Source organism: Hevea brasiliensis, chromosome 1 (assembly GCF_030052815.1).
Source record: "Hevea brasiliensis isolate MT/VB/25A 57/8 chromosome 1, ASM3005281v1, whole genome shotgun sequence".
Classification (NCBI taxonomy): Eukaryota; Viridiplantae; Streptophyta; class Magnoliopsida; order Malpighiales; family Euphorbiaceae; genus Hevea; species Hevea brasiliensis.
This window is the reverse complement of record NC_079493.1, coordinates 6,985,637-7,013,228: the sequence shown is the minus strand read 5'-3', so window position 1 is coordinate 7,013,228 and position 27,592 is coordinate 6,985,637. Positions and strand designations below refer to the sequence as shown.

Genomic DNA, 27,592 nt, shown 5'->3' with positions numbered 1-27,592 from the left:
GAATCGAATTGAAATAAATTAAATTTATATTAATTGAACGTAATTTAAACCAAATCAAAACTAATCAGTCAAGTTTCGAGTTAAAATTTATTTCTTTTGTTTTAAAAAATTAAAAAATTTTAATCATTAGATTTGATGAAAACTATATCAAATTAAAATTAAAATCGAAACCAAAATTGAAACTAAAACTAAAATCAAAATCAGAGGATCCTTCAGTTCAATTTTGGTCCCCCTGGCCTTTGAATCAAAACACTTGGTTCGATTTTAGTTTCAACTCATAATCAAATCGTGGCTGTCCTAGTGACACCCCTCAAATCCTTTCACCCCACCAGCACTAAATATGGCTGTAAGGTTATGCCTCACTTCTTGTACTTTGACTTGGGCACATGATGATGTTGTTGTTAAGTGTGTGTGTGTGTGGATTGTGGTCATGTCAATGAATGAGTACTATAAGATATGTGTCAGGTCCATATTGACTATTTGCGACAATAAAAATCTCTAAGATGGATGAATGTCTCACCTTTGCTTAAAAGCAGCAAAAAATAAGACGATTTGCAAAACCCTTATGCTATGTTTGGATAAATTATAGGCGGAGAAGGAAAATAAAGGAGGAAAATTTTTTTTATTTTTCATCTTTTATTTTTTTTTTTTGTGTTTGAGAAAGGGAGAAAATAAATTTATTTTCTTTTATAAAAAAATAAAATAAAATAATTAAAATTACTATTTTATCCTTATCTTATAAATTATTTTTTTATGTGAATAAAGATTTCAATTTAATAAACACTATATTAAATATATAATTATGAAAAAAGGTTCATAAAATATTACTCCACTATTTTATCATTGATGTTAAAAATATTAAAAAAAATGTAAATAATTAAAAGACATAAATGAATATAAAAGTAAAAAGATTATTATGTAATTTTATAAGTAAAAAAGGTGATTTTACCCAATACTATTTCTTTTCTCTCTAAATCGGAGAGAACGAGCTTAAAAGAAAATATCTAATATTTTCCTTTCAATCCTCATTTTCCCTCTATTTTCCAACCAGGAAAAAATGTCACATCATAAATATTTTCCATAGTTTATTTTCCTTCCTCCCTCTTTTCCTCCAATCCAAACAAGCTCTTAAAGAAGCCTTTGCAAAGGTCTTCATCAATCTTTAAAACCTTAAAGAAGCCTCTGTGAGGGCCTTCACTGATCTTAGGAAGTCATGAAATGCTTGTGACACCTTTAGAAGCACAACAAAGGTCTTCATCAACCTTTGTAAGCTGATGAATTCTGCAGCACCTTGGGGAGGCCGCTATGAAGGTCTCTACTAACCTTTGAAAGCCAAGGATGTTTGCAACACTTTTGGAAGCGTAACAAGGATTTTGGACTAACGTTTGGATGTTAGGAAATGGGTGATCACCAAGATCAGAAAGAAAAAAGATAAAAAATAAAAAAAAAAAGTTCGAGAGATTATTATAATAAGCGAAACAGTTTCCTAGCTAATAGAACTCCTGCTTAATCAGAATTCCATGATCTTACAACTTTTCTTTTGCTTAACATATATACGTACACTGTTGCATGCCAAGGCTATGTTAGAGGTCGGCCAATTTCCCATAAAAGACTTTAGGCCAATGAATTGGTTATGGCTTTATCACTAAACCTCAGAGTTCAAGGATTATTGCTCTAAGCTGAGAATTTAATGACCCAAATTCGGAACTGTTACTAGTGCTAAAGAATAGGTAAGTATGAAGACAGCAGAATTCTTAAAAAGGTTGAATATTTTTTTTTCCTTTCATATGAAATATATTAATTACTTGCAAATGTGAATTACTTAGTTGAATTAATAACTAAAGAAAAATGTGCTTCTTCTCAATAAGAAAATTTTAATAAATAAATGCTGACATTAACAATAGAATAAAATAAAATATAAGAAATTTTAATTCTAATTAAAATAAATAAACATAAATTATTCTAATCAATCAATTGCAATAATGATTAGCTCCAAATTGGCCAAAAGAATACTTCAAATTTGAGCAAATTAAGTCCATTCATATGGGATGAAAGAAACGATAAAAATAAAGTGAGAGGAAGGCTAAACATATTTAGAGATTATTAAAAATTATATATATAGTTAAAATTCTAGTTGAAGTCAATTATAAAATAATATAAATAAATGATCCTATTAATATTGTATTATTATGAAGACAAAATTATAATTTATTCTGAAAAATAATGCTAAGTACGATTAATTTTTTCTTACAAATATGTATTTTAAATATAATATTAATTAATTAATTAATTATACTAATATTCTCTTAAAATAATTAAAATTTCTATTTATTTTTTCAAAATTTATAATTAAAGTTCTAAACTAATAAAAGCTTTTAGATATTATTTTTAAATACTAGATTGAGTGCCCTATAAAATAATTTCTTTAATAAAATTTATATACAAGACATACGCGCTTTCACTTCCTCCACCACTATTCATGCAGGTGCTTCACTATAAGGTGAAACGCTCCCTTATCAATGCATTTTTACATTTCACATATTCGTCTTCTATAGAGTCACTTAAAGATTCAAAAAGATCTTATTTTTAATATTAAAATTATAAATAAAAAAATATTCATTGAAAATCTATTAATATATTTTTAATTCTATCCATAATTATTTAAATAATATATTTTTAATTCTATTCATAATTATTTAAAAAAAAATTTAAATGCCTTTTTAAAAAGGATGAGATTAATAAAATAGCTGTACATATAGTAATTAATTTATTTATTTCTATAATCAAATGAAAAAAATTGGATTGATTAATGATAAATTGTATTTAATAAAATTTTGAAAACTAAATGAAATTGTGAAACCAGAATCTTAAGTAGAAACGAGTGATATTTTAATAGGTAAATTAACGCTTCAAATGGCGAGAGAATCATCGTATGCTCTAAAAGATAGATTATTATATGTTTTTAATTATTACAAAATCTATATATATTTAAAAACTTAATTTTAATTTGTAATAATTATTCAATATTTATTTATATATAATTAGAAAAAAAAATTACAAGTTTATATGCAACGCACACGTCTTAAAATTAATGATGAATAAGTAATTAGATATTATATTTTTATTGAAAATATTTTATTGTATTTAATTGAATGATGTTGAATTTTTAATTAATTAATTAATTAATTATTCTATAAGATAAGATAATGCCAACTGTGCAAAATTGAATATAGCTATTAGTAACGACACTTACGTATGAAGCATGCATCCAATTAAAGGATTAAAAAAATCTTACGTAAACATTAAATATTTTGATGCATTAAACATGACAACGCAAACTATCACATTAGCATCTTTAAATATTTATTAATTAATAATCCATCTTATATGCAAGTCATATCATAAATCAAATTTATTTTAATAAATCAAATTAAGGATTGCTTCATTATCATTTGTGAGTAAATTCAATATATAATGTTCAAATTTTAACCCCTTGTTAGAGAAAAAATTTGTAATTTGTATTGATTTTTTTCTAAGTAATAAAAGAAAAAAAATCAAATAAATCCTAGGCCAAATAAATTTATATGTAATAAAATATTATTTTTAAATAATAAAATATTAAAAAAATAACTTTAATATTAAATAATTTTTGTTCATCATGTTTTCAAATTTTTTTAAATTTTATTTTAATTAAAATTAATAAATAATTTTTAATATTTAAAATGATGAAAAAAATTTATTATTAAAAAATAATTTTTTTAAATGTGAATTTATTAAAAAGTACATGAGTTTATTTGACCCAAAACTCAATAATGGCTTTATTTGACCATCTACTGAAAGGATAAGGGCTTTTTTTTTTTCAAATAAAAAAATAGCACATTCAAACATATTATAAAATAGAAATAAAAAAAATCAACTAAAAAAGAGCAACTCTATAAAAGTAGAGATAAAACAGAATAAACCCTAACTAAGAAGGAAATCAATAATAATAGATTTGAGTACATATATTAAAATTTATTTTAGACGGTATCTATCTAAAAATTATTAAAAAAATATAAAAAAGTAAATAATATAATCAAACTATATGTGAAAATACTTACGAGTGATCACTAAAAGAAATTAAAAGGGACAAAAAGAAGAGGGATTGAAGGAACAGATAAAAAAAGAAAAAAAAAAAAGAGAATTTTCTAGAGAGGAGCAGTCTCTCTCAAATGTTTAAAAAAATTTTAATTTAATTCTTAAAATTTAGTAAAATAGAAAAATTACTATATTTTATAAAACAATAAACGTTTTAAAATTCTAATAATTACATTCTTCACATTTAGTTCTGTTAATAAATAAATTAATCTTTTATATTTTATTCAAAACTAATCTAACCCTAAATAAAATAAAATAAAAAACTCTTTAATTAAAAGTAAATATCACACCAGCTCTTTCTCTCTCTTTCTCTCCATCATTGTGTTCTCTCTTGTTGGAAGGATTTGATTCCTAATACATAGGGAATTGATTCCTTATTTGTATGGATTGAACGTGAAGTATATATATTTTCCTATTTTAGTATTGTATTTGTGGATAGGGTTTCTCTACTCTTGTCTATATATCCCTTAAACTAATGGAAAAAGGGGTGACCTGAAAAATATTCGTGGACGTAGGCACAGCCAAACTACGTTAAAATTCTTGTGTTCTTTTCTTTTCTTTTCTTTTCTTTTCTTTTCTTTTCTATTCCAACATCTCTCAGTCTCCCCCATTACCTCTCCCCTCTCTATTTTCTTTTTTAATAATAATATAGTAAAATTCTCATCACTTTTTCTCTTTTAATTTCAAATCTTTCATTGTATTTTAATTTTTAAAATTTAAATATTAGTTTCTTAATAACTATATATATATATATATATATATTAAATGAGATAAAGTGGATCAAATAATAATTAGTGGATTACATAGAATAAGATAATTATTTTCTTTTTACGATATAAAAGTGAATAATCTCATACCAGGTAGATGAAAAGATTTGAATTTGGATTCAATATCTCTCAAGAAAACTAATAAAATTACCTTAATTGGCGTCGTAGGTATATTTTTTATAATAGTAAAAAAAAAACTTAAAGTGGTGTTCATTTAAATTCATATTTCTAAAAAAAGAAAAATTCTTAATTCCATGAGAAAAAAGGTAAATTACAAAAAGCCTCTTCACATGTGACAAAATTAACATTTAATCCTTTTTTTTCCTAAAAAAAAAGTATTTTCAAATTTTTATTTCACTACACTTCCATTCTCCGGTTAAATTGTCATATGCTAAGTCCTAAAAATTTAGCTTGCATAATATTTAGTCAACAAATTATTTTTGTGACAGTAAAAATTTTATATTAATAATAATTTTATTATTTATAAAATTAATATACGGCAGCAAAATGAGTAATTGTTATTATATAAAAAAGATGTGATAGTAATTATCATTATTGTTACTATATTAAAAAGATATGACATCAATTATTATTATTATTATTATTAAAAGTTTTTGCAACAATAATTATTACTGCTAATAACTATTTTTTTTGTAATCATAATTTTATTATAAAATATATATTATCACAATTTTATTGTAGTAATATATAATAATTCATATATTATTATCATAAACTTAAGATAAAAATAGTTGATATTAAATCTAACATTTCTTTGTCTTGATAGATTTATCATATGAAAATTTCACCACCCCTAAAAGATTCAAACTCAATAGTTTTCTATCTTTAATTTTGGATGATTCTTAATGCAAAATTTATAGTGGATATTTTTTAAAATTTAAGAATTTTTTTTTTAAATGAGAATATAAGTGTAAATTTTATTCAATGTTAATGATATTTTTATAATTAAAAAAAATGAAAAAAAAAAGGAAGAGAAGCTGCAGTTGAGGATGGCTTTTGTGCCAAAAGGACCAAAGAGGAAGTGTCTTCTTCTTCCAGAAGAAAGATTTACCGTCACATAATGGAATGTTAGGTGGCGGCGATAACTCACAAAATTCTTATCCCTAATTATTTAAAGCTAATTTTTGTTTATACAAATAGGGAAAAAAAGGAAAGCAATGATAAATATAGTAAAAAATTTTAGTTCCATTAAATTTTTTAAAATTTTTATTTTAATTTACCTAATTTTTTTAATATTTAAATTTATTAATTTTTATCAATTCAAATTTATTAATAACATTTAATTTGAATTTTAATAAAAATTTAAAACCAAATCAAAATAATAATATAAATTTAATTTAATTTTTATAATGTCATTTTTTTATTTTAAAATTTTTGAGTTCAATGCAAAATACCTAATGTTATAAATAACTTGTATGTTAGATAATAGAGAAAGAAAAAATTCTCACATTATTGAAATACATAAAAAGAAAGAAGTGAAAATATATATATATATTAATCATTCTATTATGACATTTGGCATGTATGTGTGTAAAATAAATTAATTATCTTATTTTAATTATCGTAAATAAATTACGAACATATGTGTTTATTAATTAACAAGTAGATGTGCCTATTAATAAACAGATATTTCTATTACACATAAACAATTATGACTGTTAGAAGATGTATCTTTTAATAAATGAATATAATCACATCTGTTAAAAGATATACCAATTTAAATAAATAATCATGTCTATTGGAAATAGACAGATATGTTTATTTAGAATACGTGCCATGACTTTTCATCATCTATAAATATTGATGACCTTTCAATTCAGATAAATACTACTTCTATTTCTTCTTTTTCTTCTCTTCTAATCTCTCTAAATTCGGTTCGTATAAAAAGTTCTTAAGGAAAATCTTCAGAAGTTGCTATCTGCAGATTTCAGACTTTGTTGTATCCTGGAGGTATGTTGTCATAACCTTGCAGCAATCTAGTGGGGGTAATTAATACCTTAAAAATAGTGATTCATCAAGCCTCAAAGCCTATTCTACACCCACTGCCTCAACAATTTTAAGGTATTAATCTCAATGGAGTCCAAGGCTGTTTCCGTGATGAATCAAGAGTTTGTGAAACTTGATCATTTTGATGGGACAAACTATGTTCGCTGGAAAGACAAGATGCTATTCTTACTTACTACATTGAAGATTTCTTATATACTTGATCCAAGTCTGCCTGTCATTTCGCCACCAACACTAGAAGATTTTGAACAAGTAAAAGCAGATCGGGAAAAACATGAAGAAGATGAATTGTTATACAGAGGTCATATTCTCAACAACTTATTAGATAGGCTATATGATCTATTTACTTCTGTCAAGCCTCCAATGAAAATCTAGATGTAACAATTAAGAGGATTAGAATCACATCTAACATAAAAAGACAACCCATAAACTCAAAGACTTAGTAAAGTTCAATTATTTAAGTATAAATAAGTTATTTTAAACTCAAATTTAAAATTATGAAAAAGAACTATTAAGAAAGAAATATTGAATTAATTAATTAAATTAAAGAACTAATAGAAAAATAAATAGAAAAAAAGAAAGAGAAAATGGAAAAGTCATGACATCATGCATGATCTCATGCATGATGCCATAAAGAATAAAATTAATTTATTTACTTATTTGGATTTTTGGTCTTCCTAAAGAGATAAAAGACAAAAGAAAAGAAAAGAAAAAAAAATTAGAAGCCTCATCTTCCTCAAAGTGCCACCTCCCATCCTTCTCTCTCCCTCACCATTGCAAATCTCATTTAATGCTTGCTTCAAGCTTTGAAACCATCATTAAACCCTAAATCCTCCCATACTTGCTTCACAAAAACTTGATTTAATCACTTGAGAGGAAGATTGATCATCAAAGAATTGAAGAAAATTGAGAGAAAGTGAAAGTTCAAAGACACCTAATAAGGTTAGTAATGCAAACTTCAAGTTTTTAGTTTAATTAGTGTATATATAGCATCAAGAACATAGAAACAAACTTAAAATGAAAAGAAAATTTGGTTGAGGGACTAAACTGATTTTCAGCCAGCTTGGTTATGAGGATGATTTGCATGAATTGAATGGTTTGAAAGGGGTATATAAACCTTAGTTAGTTGAATGATTATGGTTAAAGGCATGGAATCAAGTAAATACAAAAATTAGTGTGAATTAGGGTTTGGGGATCAAAAATGTGAAGAAGTGCTAAATGATGTCTTTGACATAGTGTAAGGAGAGAAATGGTCATTTGTGACTATAATTAAGTGTGAAGTGCTTGAATCAAAGCCAAATTAAAAGTCAATTTTGAGGGACCCAAAATGGAATTTTACAAGTCCAATTGGTATGAGACCAATTGGGAATGAAAATAGGCACTAAATGACACAATTTTCATTTAGGAAGCATACCCAAAAAGTGACTAAAACCTAGTGAACAAATTGACCAAAGTTGAGAAATCAAATGAATAGTATTTGTTCATTTGGTCATAACTCAAGCTAGGAAGGTCAAAATGACCTGAAATTTTACCAATGGTTAGATGAGATATAGACCTAAAACTTTCATGAAGAACACAAACCTAAATTATGCCATTAACCCAATCAAATTATTAAGCAAAGTTGAGAAGTTTCAATGGGTATAACTCTCTCTAGAAAACTCCGATTTAGGTGATTCTTGAACCGATGGAAACCTAAGATATAATAGAACATTTCATATGAAGAAAATTAGACCAAATTATGGACTTAACTTGATCAAATTGATCAATAAATTTTGTAATTTAAGTATAACTTGAGCTACAAAACTCCAATTGGAGCGATTCAAAAAGGAGAATAAACTGAAGACAATAGGGAACATTTTCTGTGAAGAAAGTTTTGTCAAATTCTAACAGAAAAGTGACCAATGGAGCAATGAAACCTTAGACTCCAAAACTAAAAATTTTCAAATTTACCTAAAAGACTTAGAATTTGAATAAACAACCAAAACCAACAAATTTAGTGACCAAAATGTGGTATGTGGGTGAAGTTGAAATTCCCATACCTATTAAGCCTTAGAAAGTCAACAATTTGACATGAATAGTGTAGTGAATAGTAACTCAAAACACAAAAATTTAAGAAACGTCGAGTTTAGCACATTAGAGTTAAGTAAAAGTGAAGTTAAATTTATTTTAATACTATCAAATTATGTGTTTAAAGAATATCACTTGAGGTTTGTGCACAATATCACTATGCTTTAAAATTCATTGATAAAGTGAATGAAATATGCATTTTACTTTTGCTTTGAATTGTTGAAAGTTTATTGTGACCTTATTTATGATGTTTTGATTTAAATTGTGAAAGTTATTGTGTATATTTGAAATGACAATGTTTAGCAAATTGTTGAGATAAGTTTTGAAATGATAGTGTCATGACCATATATTTGAACACCTAGAGGATGTGAATGGATATCCATATATTTGAGCTAGCTAGCCTTGTGATGTGATTCTCCTTAGCCTTTAGCTATTAAGATTATATTTGTTTCGAATGGCATGATCTAACTGTGGGTTTTATGAAATGTGTTTCGGCACTTTGAAATGAAATTGTTTATATCAAAATCTCATAATTCATGTTTTATATTTAATTCTCATGTTTAGTTCAATTTTTTTATTAAATGTGATTTAAATTATGCATAAAGACTATTTTAGTATGTTGTGATTGAGGATTTATCTAATTTATACCACTGTAAATATTTATTTTGATGTATATATTGCACATAAATGTATGGACATGTAAATTAAGTTTGTATGAAGTTTGTAATAAAAATTTAGTTTGAATTTCCTTTGATGTAAATTTTGTAATGATGTATATATAAATTATTTTCTTTTCAATGAAATATGAGTGGAACTATTTTATTTAATTTGAATTAGATGAATTGCTAGTATTTTGAGGATTATTGAAATTTTGGAAATTGAGAAATGTTGATTGTGAAATCTTGAGATTTGAGATTGATTGTGAAATTGAAGTAGTGGTTGAGAAAAATTTTAGAAGTACAAAATTTTTATAAAATTTGCGGAAAAATAAAATGGGCCAAAAGTTTTAACTAGTTTTTAATTTCAATTAAATGTTTTAAACACCTATTAGAAAAATGCTCACCACTCAACAAAAGTAAGAAAATTGTTTTAAAATCCCTTATAGGGTGCTTAATGAGTTATCGGAAGGTGAAGTTCGGTAGTTCATTAGGTATTCTACGGGATCATGTTATGCCTTACAAAGGGGTAAGATGTGATACTAGAAATCACTGGAGTTCAAAAATAACTTAGAAAAACAAGGTGTGGATAAAATTTCTCATCATGAAATATTTTGAATTCCAAATGGTTGATAATATGTCTATTATGGATCAAATCCATAAGTTGCATATTCTTGTTTCAAAACTTAAATATTTGAAAGTGATAGTTCCTGAATCATTGAAAGTAGGAGGAATAATAGCAAAACTTCCTCCGAGTTGTAATGATTATAGGAAGAAATTACTGCACAACATAGAAGATTTTTCTCTTGAACAGATTTAGAAACACTTGTGCATTAAAAAAGAAACAAGAAATCATGATATGAAATTTGTATCTGAATCTACCACAAAAGTTAATTTTGTGCAAGGAAGTCAAAATTTTCAAAAGAAAAATTCTAGAAATAAAAGAAAGTTTTTCGAAGCAGTAGGCAACAGTACTAGCTATGGCAGCAATAGCAAATCAAAGAAAGGAAGAACTTGTTACAATTGTGGCAAGAAATGGCATTATAAACGTGAATGCAGGCTTCTAAAGAAACATAACAAAGAAGATACGAATAATAGTACTCAGAATTCCAATAAAGCAAATATAGTTGAACAAACTACTGAATTAATTGCAATGATATTAGATTTGCATATTAGAATGGTAACAGAACTCAATATGGCTACAACAACCAAATCCAATAACTGGTGATATGATTCTGGGCTATTGTTCATGTTTATAATGACAAAACTCAATTTAAAAATTATGAAGATGTCGTAGATGGGCAGAAAGTTCTAATGGGCAATCATGATTCTGCTAAAGTGGTGAGAAAAGGAAGTGTTGAATTAAACTTCACTTATGGAAAGAAGCTATTATTAGTAAATGCACTATATGTGCCATAAATAAGGAAAAATCTTGTATCTACTAGTCTGTTGTGTAAGAAAGGTTATTAGGCTATTTTGGAGTCTGATAAAATAATTTTATCCGTAAATGAACTATTTGTGAGAAAGGGTTACTCATGTGATGGAATGTTTAAACTAAGTATAATTAATAATATAAATATTTCTGTTTATACTATTAAGTTATCTTTATCTTTGTGACATGATCATTTAGCACATATTAGTTTTAGATCTTTAAAATTTATGGCTAAACATGGTTTAATTTCATATATAGATGACAATAAAAAAATCTTGTGAAATTTGTATACAAGCAAAAATGATTATGAAATCTTTTCCAAAAGTTAAAAGATCTTTTAAATTATTAGAACTTGTGCATTCTGATGTTTGTGAATAAAATAGAATATTGACTAAAGGAGGAAATAGGTATTTTATAACTTTCATAGATGATTTCTCCAAATATACTTATGTTTATTTAATAAATAATAAAGATCAGGCATTCCAAATGTTTCAGATTTATAAATCTGAAGTTGAGAATCAAAAAGGAAAAAAGATCAAAATATTGAGAAGTGACAGAGGTTGTGAATATTTTCCCATTGAATTTTCTTTATTTTGTGAAGAAAATGAAATTATACATCAAACCAGTGCACCATATACACCACAACAAAATGGGTTGGCAGAAAAAAGAATAAAACCTTAGTGGATATGCTTAATTCTATGCTTGTGAACTCTAATTTGCCAACAAATTTGTGAGGACAAGCTTTAGTTACTGCTTGTCACTTACATAATAGAATTCCTTTAGAAAATTTAAGGTTTCTCCATATGAATTATGAAAAAATAGAAAACCAAACTTGAACTATCTAAGAGTATGGGGTTGTTTAGCATACTATAGAGTTCTGAATCCTAAAAGGACTAAATTAGGTCCTAGAGCTTTGAAAGGAGTTTTTTGTTGGTTATACTGAAAATTTCAAAGCTTATAGAATTTTGAATTTAGACTCTAATATAATTATAGAATTTAGAGATATTGAATTTATTGAAAATAAATTTCATAATGATTCTATAGGTTAGCTCATGAATAGTTCAAGTCAAGGCAATGATTCTAGTATTGATGTTAATTTTGAATCGGCTTCTAACAACAAAAGAAAGTTAGATTTTTCTAATGAAATTAGATAAAATCAACATTCTAGAAAAGAAAAAAAATTTACATCCAGATTTTATATCTTCTCAAGCTATTGTCTTTCTAGTAGAAGGCAATACCAATTTTGTTAAATGTAGAAGATGATTCTAAAACGTTCCAAGAGGCAATGACTTTAAGGGATGCAGCTTTTTGGAAGGAGGCAATCAATGATGAAATTAATTCATTATTATTTAATAATGCTTGGTTTCTAGTTGATTTGCCACCTAGCTCCAAATCAATAGGATATAAATGGGTTTTCAGAAGAAAATATAACACAGATGGATTGATTCAAACTTTTAAAGCTAGATTGGTTGCAAACATTTTAAACAAAAAGAGGAAATTAGATAAGTTAGATTTTAGATAAGTCAAGGCAATGATTCTAGTATTGATGTTAATTTTGAATCGGCTTCTAACAGCAAAAGAAAGTTAGATTCTTCTAATGAAATTAGATAAAATCAACGTTCTAGAAAAGAAAAGAATTTACATCCAAATTTTATATCTTCTCAAGCTATTTTCTTTCTAGTAGAAGGCAATACCAATTTTGTTAAATGTAGAAGAAGATTCTAAAACGTTCCAAGAGGCAATGACTTTAAGGGATGCGGCTTTTTGGAAGGAGGCAATCAGATGAAATGGATTCATTATTATTTAATAATGCTTGGGTTCTAGTTGATTTGCCACCTGGTTCCAAATCAATAGGATGTAAATGGATTTTCAGAAGAAAATATAACACAGATGGATTGATTCAAACTTTTAAAGCTAGATTGGTTGCAAAGATTTTAAACAAAAAGAGGAAATTGGCTGCTTTGATACATATGCACCAGTGGCTAGAATAACATCTATTAGAGTATTTTTATCTTTAGCATCAATATATAATTTATATATACATCAAATGGATATTAAGACAGCCTTTCTAAATGGTGACTTAGAAGAGAAAGTATATGTGGAGCAACCTGAAGGTTTTATTCTACCAGGGAATGAAAGAAAAGTTTGAAAATTAATTAAATCTTTGTATGGTTTAAAATAAGCACCTAAGCAATGGCATAAGAAGTTTGATTCTGCAATTTTGGAATATGGCTTTAAACATAATAATGCTGATAAATGTATTTATTCAAAGTTTACAGATGATTTTGGTATGATAATTTATCTTTATATTGATGACATGCTTATAATTGGAACAAATATGGAAGATGTAAATGATACAAAGAAGTATCTAACCTCAAAATTTAAAATGAAAGACTTAAAGGAGGTAGATACAATCTTAAGTATCAAAGTAAAGAAACATAGTGGGGGTTTTGCTCTTTGCTAATCTTATTATATTGAGAAAATATTAAATAAATTTAATCATTCAAAAGTCAAGGAAGCAAAAACTCCATATGATGTTTCTTCGAAATTAACTGAAAATTCTGATAGGGCAATTGCTCAAATTGAGTATGCTAGTTCTATTGGTAGCTTAATGTATGCTATGAATTGCACTAGACCTGGTATTATTTTTGCAGTATGTAAATTATCAAGATACACTAATAAGCCTAGTATTGAACATTGGAAAGCAATTTCAAGAGTTCTTAGTTATTTAGAAAGAAATATAAACTTTGGTTTATTTTATAATAAATTTCTTATTGTATTAGAAGATTATATAGATGCTAGTTGGATAACTAGTATTAATGATAATCAATCAACTTCCAGTTGGGTTTTTACCTTAGGAGGATGTGTTATTTCTTGATTATCAAAGAAACAAATTTGTATAACTCATTCTACAATAGAATCAGAATTTATAGCTCTAGTAGCAGCTGGTAAGGAGGTAGAATGGTTGAGAAATTTTTTACTGGATATCAAGTTGTGGCCACAACTGATGTCTACTGTTTTCTTATGCTGTGATAGTCAAGCAACAATGTCTAGAGCTTATAGTAAAATTTATAATGGAAAGCCTAGACATATCTTAAGACATAAGTATGTGAGACAATTAATTTCTGCTAGAATTATTACTATTACTTATGTCAAGTTTTGTAATAATTTGACAGATTCGTTTACAAAAAAGCTCTCGAGAGATTTGATAAAAAATACATATGCTGGATTAGGGTTAAAAATATTCTATTAAATTTACTAGTAATGAGAATCCAACTTTATAGTATTATTATTAAATAAAGTTTAAAGGGTAACAATAAGTCATTAGTAAATGTTGTAATTAAGTACTTAGTATACTAAGTTAATGGAATGAGGATGAGTATTTATACTCTTAATGAAGTTTACTATTATTACAAAAGAAATTTCACCTATATGAACATAGGAAGTGGTGCCGCTTCAACAAAAAGTGAGAATAATTTTTATAAATATTCATGAAAACAGGAGGTACCACAAGGCAATATTCGTGCTAAAATTTTGATAAATTTTTAATTCGAACTAATTGGTTCATGTGTGTAGTATTTCTGATTCTATTTAATAGGAATCTAGGTTTAAGCTAAGGCCATCATAATTTCTTTAGAACTTTAAAATACTTACACTATGAAAAAATTTAAATCGAAAGATACTTTTCATTATGCATGAAACAATGGGATCTAACAATACAAGCTAAGAGGGGGATTGTTATAAATAGCTTGTATGTTAGATAATAGAGAGAGAAAGAATTCTCACATTGTTGAAATACATGAAAAGGAAGAAATAAAAAGATATATATATATATATATATATATATATATATATTATTCTATTATGGCACTTGGCACATATGTGTGCGAAATAAAATAATTTTCTTATTTTAATTCTCATAAATAAATTATGAACATATGTGTTAGTTAACAAGTAGATGTGTCTGTTAATAAATAAATATATCTATTACACACAAATAGTTATAACTGTTAGAAGATGTATCTTTTAATAAACGAATATAATCACATCTGTTAAAAGATATACCGATTTAAATAAACAGTCATATCTGTTGGAAATAGACAAATATGTTTGTCTAGAATACATACCATGACTTTTCATCTTCAATAAATATGGATGAGCTTTCAATTCAGATATATATTACTTCTATTTTTTCTTCTTCTTCTCTTTTAATCTCTCTAAATTCAGTTAGTATAAAGAGTTTTTAAGAGAAATTTTCAGAAGTTGCTATATGCAGGTTTCAGGCTTTGTTGTATCCTAGAGGTATATTGTCATAATTTTATAATAATTTAGTGGAGGCAATTAATACTTTAAAAAAGTGATTCATTACGCTTCAAAACCTATTTTACACTCACTACCTCAACAACTAAGAACCGTGAAAAATCTTAATATAAATTTACTAGTACTCCTTAACAAATAGAAATTATCTTTTTTTTCCTCAGCCTAAACTCATTTATTTTTATTTAATTTTAATTATGATCTAAATTCAAAATTTATAATTATAAAAATTACTCTAACTTATGAAATTTATAAATAAATAAATAAAAATTTTAAAATATTATTAAATATTTTAATATATTTGAAATAATATTTTTTTAATATTCATGTACACGTAAATTATTTTTTTATTTTTTATAAATATTTAAATTTTAATTTATTAATTTTTCTAATTATAAAATCACGAATTTAAATGTCGACCGAGTAAAATGTATATCTAATAATTTCCCGACCCTCATCGTTGTTCTGTCGAACGATTGTATCTTTGTTTTTAGTGTATCTCCCTTTAACGTTGCATGAGGAACCTTTCTTTTTCTATGTTTTATTAAATAGTTTCATTTTACCTCCTGAATGTGATACTCATTATTAAATAATTTCATTTTTTTTCCCATTAATTAAACTAAGATACCCATCATAATTTTATACATCTAAATTGCAGTAAAATAAAACTTGGAAATAGGAAAAGAGGCTCTTACCATTATTATTATTATTTGATGCGCCTTGAGATGGAAAATTCTGAATATAAACAAGTAAAATGATAAGCTTATTTTTAAACCTGATCAGTAGGCCTTTATATATCATATCACTATATTTTGATAATATGGCACATCATTATTATATTATTGAAAGAAGTAGATGTCTCTAATGGTAATTATATATATTAAATTCGATAAACTAATATATTGACCACATCGAAATTTATTTTCAGGAGAATCAAAACAGCACTTAATATATATATCGACTTATAATATATATATTTTATATTCATAAAAACATATGAGTAACATTTTATATTCAGCCCCCCTAACTCTGTCACTGAACTCAGATTCAACTCCTTCCTCCTTATATAAGCAACCATCATTGTGTATGAATGTAGGTTTGTCCTATATATATATAGACCTATTGTAGGTGGTGTGCAATCATTCCTGTTTCTTCACGGTCGAATATGGAATTTTCTTGACTTTGGCCACGCAGTTATCTTTAGGTCTTGAATGAGGCAAATACATCAGTGAACATTCAGGGTTGAGTCGTTCGAGCCTGTAACATCAGAAAACCAAGTTTAAAACAATGATAATATGCTAGTTTTGTTTGTTTATTTATTTTTTTCATTGATTTGGCTATAACTTTTGTTTAAATATTCCAAGAAGGTCTACTTTGTTATTTCCTGATAGGTGAGAGTAGGGGCTAGAACTCACTCATAATTGAGGAGAAAATGATGAAGGAAGATGGAGATTTCAAGTTTTGCTAGATCATTTCCAGGGCACAGACGACTTCCTGCTCCAAAGGGAAGGAAACTTCCTGCTTTGGGTGTAAAATTCTACAATAACATCCGAGTTAAAACACATTAACATGCTGAACTTGTATACAAACATGGCTAGGCTAGCTAAGATCCATATATGTAATTAGATTAAAATTAACAGGCTTACATCCCAACGAGAAGGATTGAATTCCGTTGGATTTGGATAGATTTCAGGATCCAAGTGAACACTTCTGAACCACACAAGAACTTTCCAACCCTTGGGAATAATATATCCTGAATTCCAAGTCAATTAAATCAAAGACTGTCCGGAGGTAAAATAATTGATTTTACAGCACATGATCTGTAGATAAGATGAGGAAACTTAAGGATAAAAAAATAACATGCAAAAGCATGAACTCACCATTCAACTTGACATCTACTTTTGCCTCTCGGAAAACGGTGAGTGAGAATGTAACCAAACGAAGTGTTTCATCAATGACCTGTAACGATTATAATAAAAATGGATGGAGAACTAATACTAGAAATTGATTTTCTCATTAACCAAACAACAGTATAATATGTGAGTTACGTTGGAAAGATAATTCATCTCTCTAATTTCCTTAAGTGTCAATCCCTTTTGTGTTGGTGGCCTCCTTCTGATGATCTCCTCCTGCTCTTCCTATAATATTGTAATTAAGCAAAAATTAATTAAGCCAAAATAAAAGAATTAAGAGATGTAATGAAACAGAGTTGTCCTGGAACCTTAGCCCTTTTGAGAAATTCTGGGTGCCGCTCAAGAAAAACAGCAGCCCACATAGCGGTATGGCCAGAAGATTCATGACCTGCATTCAAGTACATCAACAGAACATCAATGATTTCTTCATCGTCCAATTTTCTACCATTTTCATCTTGAACATCTATCAGAGCATCCATCATATCTTTCTTCTTTGATGAAATATTTTCCTTCCTTTGTTTTCTGCGCTCATCTATTGCAGATTGTAATGCAGCCACAAGGTTTTTGCGCGCCTGAAATTTTATCAGATTGTTTGTTGAGTCAACTTATATTTTCAACCTCCAAGAAGATGTACATATAAAGGTTAAAAAGAAACATCACCTTGAGTGCTTTGTGGTATGCAAATCCAGGAAGATTAACTGCCATGGCTCTGACCCCATAGTTAAGTGCTGTATATTCTCTCTCCAAAGCCTCCATGACAGGCTCGCTTTCGGAGCCAAGGAAGATATACATTATGATTCTGAAGGTTAGCTTCCTTAGTTGAGTTAAGAACTCGATCTCTCCCATAGTGGACCATTTTTCCAAGGCAGAAATCACAATTTCTTCAATGTAATTCACATATACAGAGAGAGCTTCATGACCATTGACAGGAGCTGCAGTGAGCCGCCGAAGACGCTTGTGTTCTTCATAAGAAATACCAATGAATGACTTGTTTCCAATGAGCTCCATGGTGGATTTAGGCCAGCCAGGCTGAAATGCTTCATCATCATTTAATACTCTTCTACATGCTTCAGGCGATGTCACGAATACACTAGGTTTCCCAAACATGAAGCCCTTGTAGATTCCACAACGTCCATATCTGCATCAATTGCTTTAATCATTCAGTGATCTGGAATCATTTTCAGGGTTCTGAATAAAAAAGAAAAATAAAAAAGATAGAAAGAGAGATGACCTGGTAGTAATGGAGCGCATGAAAGAATCAGGGTCAGTAGACTTGAAAGCTTTGAGAAATGACCACATATTGCCAATGAAAGGCCAGCCAAGGTCACCTGGGGGCAGTGCATACTGAAGTTCACCCAGTTTGGCTTCGTAGAGCCACCAATTTGCTCTCTGTAGAACTCGTTTCAGAGCCACCAAAGCACCCACGACGCATATTAGGATCACCCAACTGGAACCCAGATCCATGGCTTTGCTTTTGGACAAGAACTCAAATTTCAGTCTCTTAATTACTGTGTGGTAGCAGAGTCCTCGTCTCTAATATTTATATTTCTTAATTCAGGAGGTTAGGCCTTCCATCGTCACCTAATACAACTTCACACTAATCTTTCTTTTCCAAATACACCATCGCCCCACTGTGCATGCATTTATTTCTCATTTATTTGCTATGATTTTTGTTTCCTTTTATAAGACATTTTCTTTAAAATTCAATTTTTTTGGATTTTTTTTCCTTTTATAACAAGTATTTTCTATATAATTTTATTTTATTTTATTTTATTATTATATATAGGAGGTTGGAAATTTTTTCCTTTTATAATATAATTTTATCTAAAATTTAATTTCATTAAAAGACAAATAAAATGATAAAGTTATGGTAATTAATTAGCCCCAATAGCAAAATATTTAAATTAAGAAAAATTAAATAACAATATTGCATACATTTAACCAATGAATCTCTCTACATAGGTACCTTCTAGGGTGGTTTTAAATATACCTTTTTTTTAAGATTTTTTAATCTACTTTATTTCTAGTTTGTTCATTTAATTTCATAAAGTAATCAAAGAATATTTATTTTAAAATAAATGATAAAATTAACCTCTTAAAAAATATTTAATATGGCTTATAAATCAATTAAAGTTACTTAATTAGAAAGTTATAAATAGATTAATATTTGGTCTAATTTATAAGTTAAAAAAATAATTTAAAATAAATAAAAAATCATAAGATACACTTATTTGTAACTTATTTACTTATTTTAAAATTATTCATTGATCATGCAAAATACTATATTATTCTAATAATTTTTAAAATTATTAATATTATCCTCATTTTAATAATTATAACACTTAATTATATATCATTTTTTATCATTTTAATAAATTAAGTTAATGTTATGTATATTTTAACTAAATACTTGAATTACTTAATTAAAAGTTAATTTTAAGTAGTAACCAAATATTTTTAAATTAATTTATAAATAAAAAAATATATTTTAAGTTAAAAGTAAAAGTGAATAGTCAAACTAAAAACCCTCTTAATTTCAAGTTATTTTGTTATCTTAATTTCATTAAATTCAATGTTTTTTTTATTTTTTTTCTAAAATTTTAAATGATCACTTTAGATATATTAATAGTTAAACTCTTTTATCTCTTTATTTAATTTTTACTAAAAGTATTAAAGCTTGAAAATGAAATCTTTTAAGAAAAAAAATAAATATTATTAATTTATTAAGTTTTTTTTTTTAAAAAAGAATGAATCATTTTTTTTATAAAAGAAAAAAACAACAAATCTCAAATTTTAATTTATCCAAATTTGTTTTCTATTGATATAAATAAATTTATTATTATGGAAATTTTATTCTAAATATTTATTTTATTCTAAAATATTATTATTTATAATTTAAAATTTTAATCAAATATTTTAAAATAAAATTTTAAAAATATTACATATTAAAATTCAGTTATTTATATAAAAAAAAGTTAAAATTTTGATTATAAGAATACACCATTGTTAATTTTAAGAGATTTTTAATTTTATAATATATAACTAATATTTATTTAATAATATATTAATTCAACCTTAATTAAACTTTAAATCATTAATCTCATGTCCTTTTTTATTCATTCAATAACCAAGCTGAGATTAAAAACCTTATTTCAACCATTTCTAATTAACGCCACATAACCTTTCGTCACCTATTCAAGCTTCCTTAACCCTAGAGTCTACTAAAAATCGAAAAATTTATCCCTATTTAAAACATATAATTTTATAAAAATTTAATTAATAATTTTTTTTATTTTTATATTTAAAATAAAAAAATCTCACAGTTTTAAGCACGATTTCAATGCAATAATGCTAAAGCTCAATCATAGATGTGCATATTTAATTTAATTTCTTTAAAATTTGATATGCATAATCTATATTACTAAATGAACAAGCCAATAATTTTCATTGAAATTTTTTTTAATTAATAAATTAATTCTCACTTGTGGTGATAGTAAATTTCTTTATTAATTTAGGTTAATTTATGTTCCTTCTTTAACTAATAAATTAATTTTTAAGCATTATAGTAAAAATTTCCTTAATTAATTTTTCAAAAAAATATCTTTTTATAAGGAAATAAAAAATATCTTATTTGATTCATTTGGTACGTTAATTAATAATAAATATCAAATTCATTTCCTTTTATATTGATGGAACTCTATTAATAAAAAAAATCTAATTTCTTTCCTTTTTTTATCAATAATATTAATTATTAATGATAAAATACAACCACTTTTATTACTAATACTATAATTACCAAAAAATTTATCACAAAAAGTTTTCAGTTTAATTTTCTATTTAGTCTTTGTATTTTATTAAAGTTAATAGAAGGATCTCTATTTTTATCTTCTTAGACTAATTTGATTAATAAAAAAAGTTAATAGAAGGAATAAACAATTTAATTACGAGTTAAAAATAAAGGGAAAAAAATACAAAATTTTCCTTTAAATAATAAATCTTAAATATGTTACTTAGAACCGAATACACTGTAAGTATTATTTCTCAAATTTAAATTCATTTCAAACCCAATCATATACTACTCAAAACTATTTTATTAGGATTCGAACCGAATTAAATGCCCACAGATATCAAATCCGTTGTCTCGATGATATTAAAAAATTAATTTAAAATTAAATTTAATATATTTTAATTATAAAAACATCAAAATAGCTAAATAACTTTTTTAAATTACTTTTCTCTAATAAAATTTAAAGTGATGTTTTTCAAAAGCACCTTTTAGTCTTCTAATCTCATGTCCAAAACGGGGTTATGTATGTGCGTTTTTGCTGGTTAATAAAGATGAATCTTCTTATGGTCATTATGAACTTCAAGCTAGTGATTTATTTATTTATTTTGAATAATGCTCAATTTTCCATTATAGTGTTTAGGCATTGTCTATTGAGCTTGATTTCTACTATTTGACCCGATTAGTATAGAATTTTCTATTTAAGATCAAAATTGTTCTACTATTATCAGTGATTTGCTGGTGAAAATACTCAAGAATGAAAGAAAAAGGGAGAAAAATTAAAAAAAAAAAATTTGCTCCACCTCCAATTAAGTATAAAATAATCTTTAAATTATTTATTTTAATTTTAATTATTTATAATTACACTCCCATATTAAAATAAGAAATTTAAAATACAAATAAAAGAGATAATAAATAAAATTAAAAGAAAGATAAATATAAGTAGTTGCATATCAATTTGATTAGCCATTTTGTAAGTAAAATAACTTAATCCTTTATATAAATCCTAATTAATAATGAATTAATACATAAATAATTCAACATTCTTTTCAAATTTAACATGATTCCAGAGCTTAATTTATACTGTAGATTTCATCCGCTTATAAAACTATATAATTAAATCAATATTAAGTTAAATATTAATTAATTGTCAAATGACAATAATGTGATTGTACTTAAGAATACTTAAGAGGAGTGTTGGAATTACATATTCTATATCAAAAATATAGAAAAATTAGATGTTGAATATAAGTGAATGAGTTATAATATTGATTTGACTAATCATTTTAAAGTGTAAAATAACTCAATTACTTATATAATCTCAAATTAAAAATAAACTAATACAGCACTCTTCTTTCCAAATTAACAATATTTAAAAATTTATTTATACTTGACATTTTCTATATTTAATTATTATTATTATTATTATTATTATTATTATTATTATTATTATTATTATTATTATTATTATTATTATGTGCTCGAAACATGAGTTTGTGATTAGTTTCTTTTCTTTTTTTTTAACAAAATTTGTAATTAGTTGTTGATAATTTGCATTCTAAATTATCATTTAATTTTTCTATTTTCAATTAAATTCTTCAGGCTTATTATTATTATTATTATTATTATTATTAAATTCTGTGTGGCTATGGCTGTGGCAGTAGAGTATCAATTATCAGAAGACATAATAGTTCAAATTCTGCGGAGTGCCCATGGAAGAGTCTGATGCAATTCAAGTGAGTTTCAAAAGGATGGAACAAAACACAGATCAAATATGTTTGTGTTCCTAAAATTTCCTGCCCTGCAGCAGCAGCCTTTCCTTCTGGTGTTTGGTTGTGGTTGCCTTCTGAACCAGCCTTTCGATCTCGATACACTGCCATTTATCTTTCCTTTCGCCATAGTGCAAGAATCCATATATTTTTTGTTTCCATTATATACATTTACGCTGAGATGAAACAATATAGAATTCAGTTACAACACTATTAGTTTGGAAAGGGACAAGTTCAAGCCAAAAATTCATAGCATTATTAGCATGTCATATCTTACATTGCTTACAAGGCACTTCAGATGAAGAAAGATGAACTGATTTTGGCAAGGGAGGGCATATCTACTTACCTGGTATTGTTCCAGGAAAATAATGCTGACCCAAATAGTTTGCAATCCCTTTATAACTTAATCCCTATATTAGATGTTTAAGTAATCAAATTAGGATCACTTCAGCATATAATTTCTGGCCTCTGTAGCATAAACAAGATAAAACTACTGTTTAAATGAGGAGATAGCAGATAAAATCATGCTTCAAACAGATGCATGGGAAAAAAAAAAGTCAATTAAGCATTGTCATTAGACCAAGTTATTCCCAAATAGGATTCCTTTTCAAAAGAAATGTGAGACACACTCTAAGAATATGGACATAATAAGTGGTTAAATACTAACATTTGATGTTTTACCAAGCCTAAGAGATTGAAAATAGGTACACTTGGAATGTCTGGGAAATTTGGACTTTCTAATATTTACAAGGAAAAAACTCAAATCCAATCTCAGTCCAAGTCCTAGAGTGACTAACAACTCCAGACCATAAGAGAACAGCTGGTAACATCATCCAAAGAAAATAAACTAAATTTGCAACACTGCTTGCTAACAAAACAACCAAAAACTAACCAACAGAAAAATTTTAAAGCATAGCATATCATCTACACAAAATATGAAAAACTGTATCAAACTATTCAGAATTTGAGCTGTGAAAATCCCCAGCTGAACTAACCAAGGAACTAGAAGCTTCTAGCAACTATTCTGCCTTCAAATATCAGTCAATATTTAGTTTCAAGGTCTGCATATGTATATCTAAGTTTTTTTAAGAGACTAAAATAAGGGTTTTCTGAGAGTATGCCTGAGTTCTGTGCTGCCCATCTCTCTTGTATCACTTGAAATGACAAAATGAATTTTTAGGATTAGATATTGTGTTCTGTCCACAAAGATGGAATCCTCTCTCCCCCAAAATTTACAAATTTTCTCTTAACACAACATTTTGCATGCATCCTTTGTGCACTTGTTCTTTCAGGAAAACTGAAACTGTGAAACCAAAAACACACACCACTTTGAAGCCTAGTTTGCTGAGCTGTCTTGAAAGAAGAAGGAGAAGAAGAAGGAGAAGACGAGCAATTGACTACTATTCTCCTACCGTATTCTCCTTGGGTCTGTTTAGTTCTTTCTTTAACACTTCTTTAAGTTTTCCACTTCTTCCTTTTCAACAAATCCTTATTTCATCTAACTCCACAGCCCACTAAAATGAATTCAGAAAAATCAATAGTGCATGGCAACCTTAACAGGCATGTCAGTAAGAAGACTCACAGAAAGAATCCCAGCCAAAGGAATGTAGGGTTGGGCTGATGATTTTGCAACACAAATAGCAAGTACACCATTGGCTCTTTCTTTTGCTTCTGTATAAAACTTTCTGTAAACTTTAACACCTGGAAAAGCAGCATTCCATTTTTTACATACTAGATACTACTAATGGATTTTGAGTTACACTAAGATATATAGCATCATAAAATTGTAAGTGTTTCTCAATTATAGAGGCTTTTAAAATGTGTGCTAATCATTTGATAAATTTATGTGAAAAAAATGCAAGGTTGTTACCTTCATCAATGGTTTTTACTCCAGGAAGGACTTTTTCAAGACTCTCTGCTTCCAACATCTCAGCAAATGAAGCATACCGGTGAATATCCTGCAAAAGAAGAAGTTAAGAGAAAGCCAAGTAGTGAAAAGAAAGCATAGCAAGTTCCAATCAAACTACTGTCACCTGAACTTGAAGCACCAGACATTTATTAAAGAGGATCAATGCTCCTGATTCAATTCTGAAAAGGAGGCGGGAGAAAGAATAAATGTAAAAGAAACAACTAAAAACTTTTGAAAAGGAAAAATGCAATTAGTAAAATATATGGAGAAAAAAGAAAACCTAAATGTCAGGTGCAGATAAAGGTTCAAAGAACAATTAGTCATTTTAGAGAGAACTCAAATGCTTGAAAGCAAGCACTCTTGTTATACATGGCATATATCAGGATACGTAACAAATGGACCAATATAAAGTTAAAGCTCTCTATGCAATGCAGATAAGCCAAGCAGGAAAATTTGCACAGATAATGTGCACATGTCAAAAGATAATGCTAAAAATCAGAATCCTTGCAATAGTATGAGAGCTCATGAGGACAAGGAAAGCCATGCAATATTGGATCTTCTTCCATAGTTTGAACATGAAGCTGAAAAAGAAAAAAGAACTCAGATATTACCTTCCCTACTTAGAAGTGTAATATACCCACAACGGGTGCTAATGAAGTTAAAATTTGAGATAACTAAGAGTAAAAAAATTGACCAATAAAAATTATTATGTCAATCTTTTGTTAGCTTAGATTTAATGCTTTTGATTTTCACTTAATGTTGTATTCCTTACATCATAGAAAAAAGCAAGAATTGAAAATGAAATAAGCAAGGAAATGTACATCAAACAAGAGAGCACATAAAACTAGCAACATGATAGAAGCCATACTGATTATAGTCACCTACAGCACACCTTCCTTCAACTGTTTTCAGGCCATCTACAAACAGCACCACATAACAGTAAAAATCTTTGGATTGAAAAGGATTTTTAACCATGTAAAAGATCAAGAAGGAATCTTCATCCCTAACAAGCGGGCACAAAAATCTAAAAACAAAGTCTGCACCTCTTAATTGTGTAAAGAAAGGCTCCTGAACATCAATTTCAAAGTTTACACTCTTCAAGATCTGATAAAGCTGAAGCTCATAAGTTATCAAACCATTAAGAGAGGCAAAATTACTAAAAATACAAAGAACATACATTAAGTAATTGAGTTCCTTCATCCAGAATCAATTTGTCCCATTTTCCTCTTTCTCTCAAGTCATTGTCTAGATTGTATGATTCCATGAACATGGTTGTCTCAGAAAAGGAACCATAAGTTATAAATTCGCATAAAATGGAAGCTAGACGCTGGTATAAAGATTGTGGAAGGGCTTGTTCTAAACAATTCAGAATAAAGAAACAAAATCAGAGTTAAAATGAAGTAAAATCAATAGAATAGAAGAAAAGAATTGTATTCTTGTTTGTTACCGGAATCGGAGTGGTAAGAATCATTGAGCAGCTGGAAGCAGAAATCCTTGGAAAGATGAAGATCTAATCCCAAGGTTTGATCTGTGTAGGCCTGGAGAGTGAACTTCATGAGCTCCTCTATACAGTCTCTGAGCTCCACTGGTCTTGTTCCTGGAGAAGATGGCTGCTCCATTTTCCCCTTTCACTCTCTCTCTCTGTTAATTTACGCCAAGCAGCTATGCTCCTCTAACTTGAACATCTTTTTTCCATTTTTTGTTAAACTACAATTTAGTCCTCAAATTTACTTAAACTTACAACTTAATCCTTATAAGTTTCAAACCAAGTAAATTAACTATTGACATTTTAATAAAATTACAAGTTAATCCATACAATTAAAATTTTAGTTAAGTTACCGTTAATTCTAGTAAAAATATCAAAATGTCCTTAACTCCATTTTTCATATAGAAACAATTTAATCTTAAAGTTTTATTTTATAGACTTAAACCTATAATTTAATCCTTATAATTTTAATATAAAGTAATTAGTCATTGTTATCAGAATCACTATTAATTATCTATTAAATTTAGTAAAAATAATCAAAATGTCTTTAACTTTATTTTTAATCCAAAAATAATCTAGTCCCTAATTTTTATTCTATTAACAATTTGCGTTTAGATTCATATTTTATTTATTTTTTCTTTTTATTGTAAATTGATATATGTATATGTTTATTTATATATTTTAAATAATAATGACAAATAGAATTTTACAAATTTATAATGGCTTATTTGTAAACATTTATAATATTTAAGAATCAATTTATAAAATATATAGATGATTTTGCAATTAATCAAAATTTTTAAGGACGTTAAAGTAATTAGTTTATATTTTTAATAATTATAATTTAAATTTAAAATTTTTTATTTAATAGGAACTACATTTTAAAAATAGAATGGCTTAATTATTAATAAAACAAAATCTTAGGGACTAAATTATTAATAAAATAAAATTTCAAGAACTAAATTATTTTTAAATTGAAAATAAAATTAAAAGCATGTTAAGTATTTTTTGCTAGAATTAACAGTATTTAACTAAAAATTTAAAGGTATGAACTAACTCATAATTTTATTAAAATGTTAAGACTAAATTACTTAATTTTAAAATTATAAGAATCAAATTATAAATTTAAGAAAATTTGAGAGACTAAATTATAATTTATTATTCTTTTATTTCAGAATATACTTGAATATCCATTTCAAAGGGGGAAAATTGGTTATAATAAGCTCCGAGACTGCATAGTACAATGCTCAATTGAGCCTCTAATAATTTTTTGAGTTCAATTAGACTCTTTTTAACTTTCAAAACTCAACAATTAAATCTCTATTTAAAT

The 27,592-nt window shown here is 26.8% G+C and overlaps 2 protein-coding genes across 8 annotated transcripts; both read right to left on the bottom strand.

The window, feature by feature from the left end:
* Positions 1-16,311: 16,311 nt before the first annotated feature.
* LOC110673668 (ent-kaurenoic acid oxidase 1-like) lies at positions 16,312-18,887 on the bottom strand. The gene is made up of 8 exons (XM_058131368.1): positions 18,546-18,887; positions 17,975-18,452; positions 17,623-17,886; positions 17,450-17,539; positions 17,282-17,360; positions 17,048-17,154; positions 16,817-16,938; positions 16,312-16,658 (listed from the first exon to the last, which is right to left on the bottom strand). The coding sequence occupies exons 1-8, from the start codon at positions 18,776-18,778 to the stop codon at positions 16,541-16,543; spliced, it is 1,491 nt and encodes a 496-aa protein (XP_057987351.1). The 5' UTR covers positions 18,779-18,887; the 3' UTR covers positions 16,312-16,540.
* A 3,883-nt stretch (positions 18,888-22,770) lies between these two features.
* On the bottom strand, positions 22,771-26,457 carry LOC110673082 (uncharacterized). Of its 7 annotated transcripts, none has more exons than XR_009147539.1 (9): positions 26,224-26,457; positions 25,954-26,132; positions 25,820-25,880; positions 25,645-25,693; positions 24,901-24,955; positions 24,738-24,825; positions 24,450-24,538; positions 23,214-23,335; positions 22,771-23,043 (listed from the first exon to the last, which is right to left on the bottom strand). XR_009147539.1 is itself a non-coding variant. In XM_021836107.2 (9 exons), exons 1-9 carry the CDS (start codon positions 26,393-26,395, stop codon positions 23,039-23,041), a joined length of 792 nt encoding a protein of 263 aa, XP_021691799.2. In that variant the 5' UTR covers positions 26,396-26,456; the 3' UTR covers positions 22,771-23,038. The 7 variants fall into 7 exon arrangements, 4 of the variants coding, with proteins under 4 accessions (XP_021691799.2, XP_021691787.2, XP_021691806.2 ...); XR_009147538.1 differs by having other exon boundaries at positions 24,450-24,568; positions 26,224-26,456; XR_002498432.2 differs by having other exon boundaries at positions 23,145-23,277; positions 24,450-24,568; positions 26,224-26,456.
* Positions 26,458-27,592: the final 1,135 nt, after the last annotated feature.

What these genes read in the sequence shown, in the direction of transcription:
- LOC110673668 (XM_058131368.1), bottom strand. Translation starts at nt 18,778, where the DNA reads ATGGATCTGGGTTCCAGTTGGGTGATCCTAATATGCGTCGTGGGTGCT. An exon ending in ATGCGCTCCATTACTACCAG is followed by an intron (nt 18,453 to 18,545) that starts GTCATCTCTCTT and finishes CAATTGATGCAG; the next exon opens with ATATGGACGTTGTGGAATCT. An exon ending in CATACCACAAAGCACTCAAG is followed by an intron (nt 17,887 to 17,974) that starts GTGATGTTTCTT and finishes ATAAAATTTCAG; the next exon opens with GCGCGCAAAAACCTTGTGGC.
- LOC110673082 (XM_021836095.2), bottom strand. Translation starts at nt 26,395, where the DNA reads ATGGAGCAGCCATCTTCTCCAGGAACAAGACCAGTGGAGCTCAGAGAC. An exon ending in AAGGAACTCAATTACTTAAT is followed by an intron (nt 25,881 to 25,953) that starts GTATGTTCTTTG and finishes CAGCTTTATCAG; the next exon opens with ATCTTGAAGAGTGTAAACTT. An exon ending in GTCTGGTGCTTCAAGTTCAG is followed by an intron (nt 24,826 to 24,900) that starts GTGACAGTAGTT and finishes CTTCTTTTGCAG; the next exon opens with GATATTCACCGGTATGCTTC.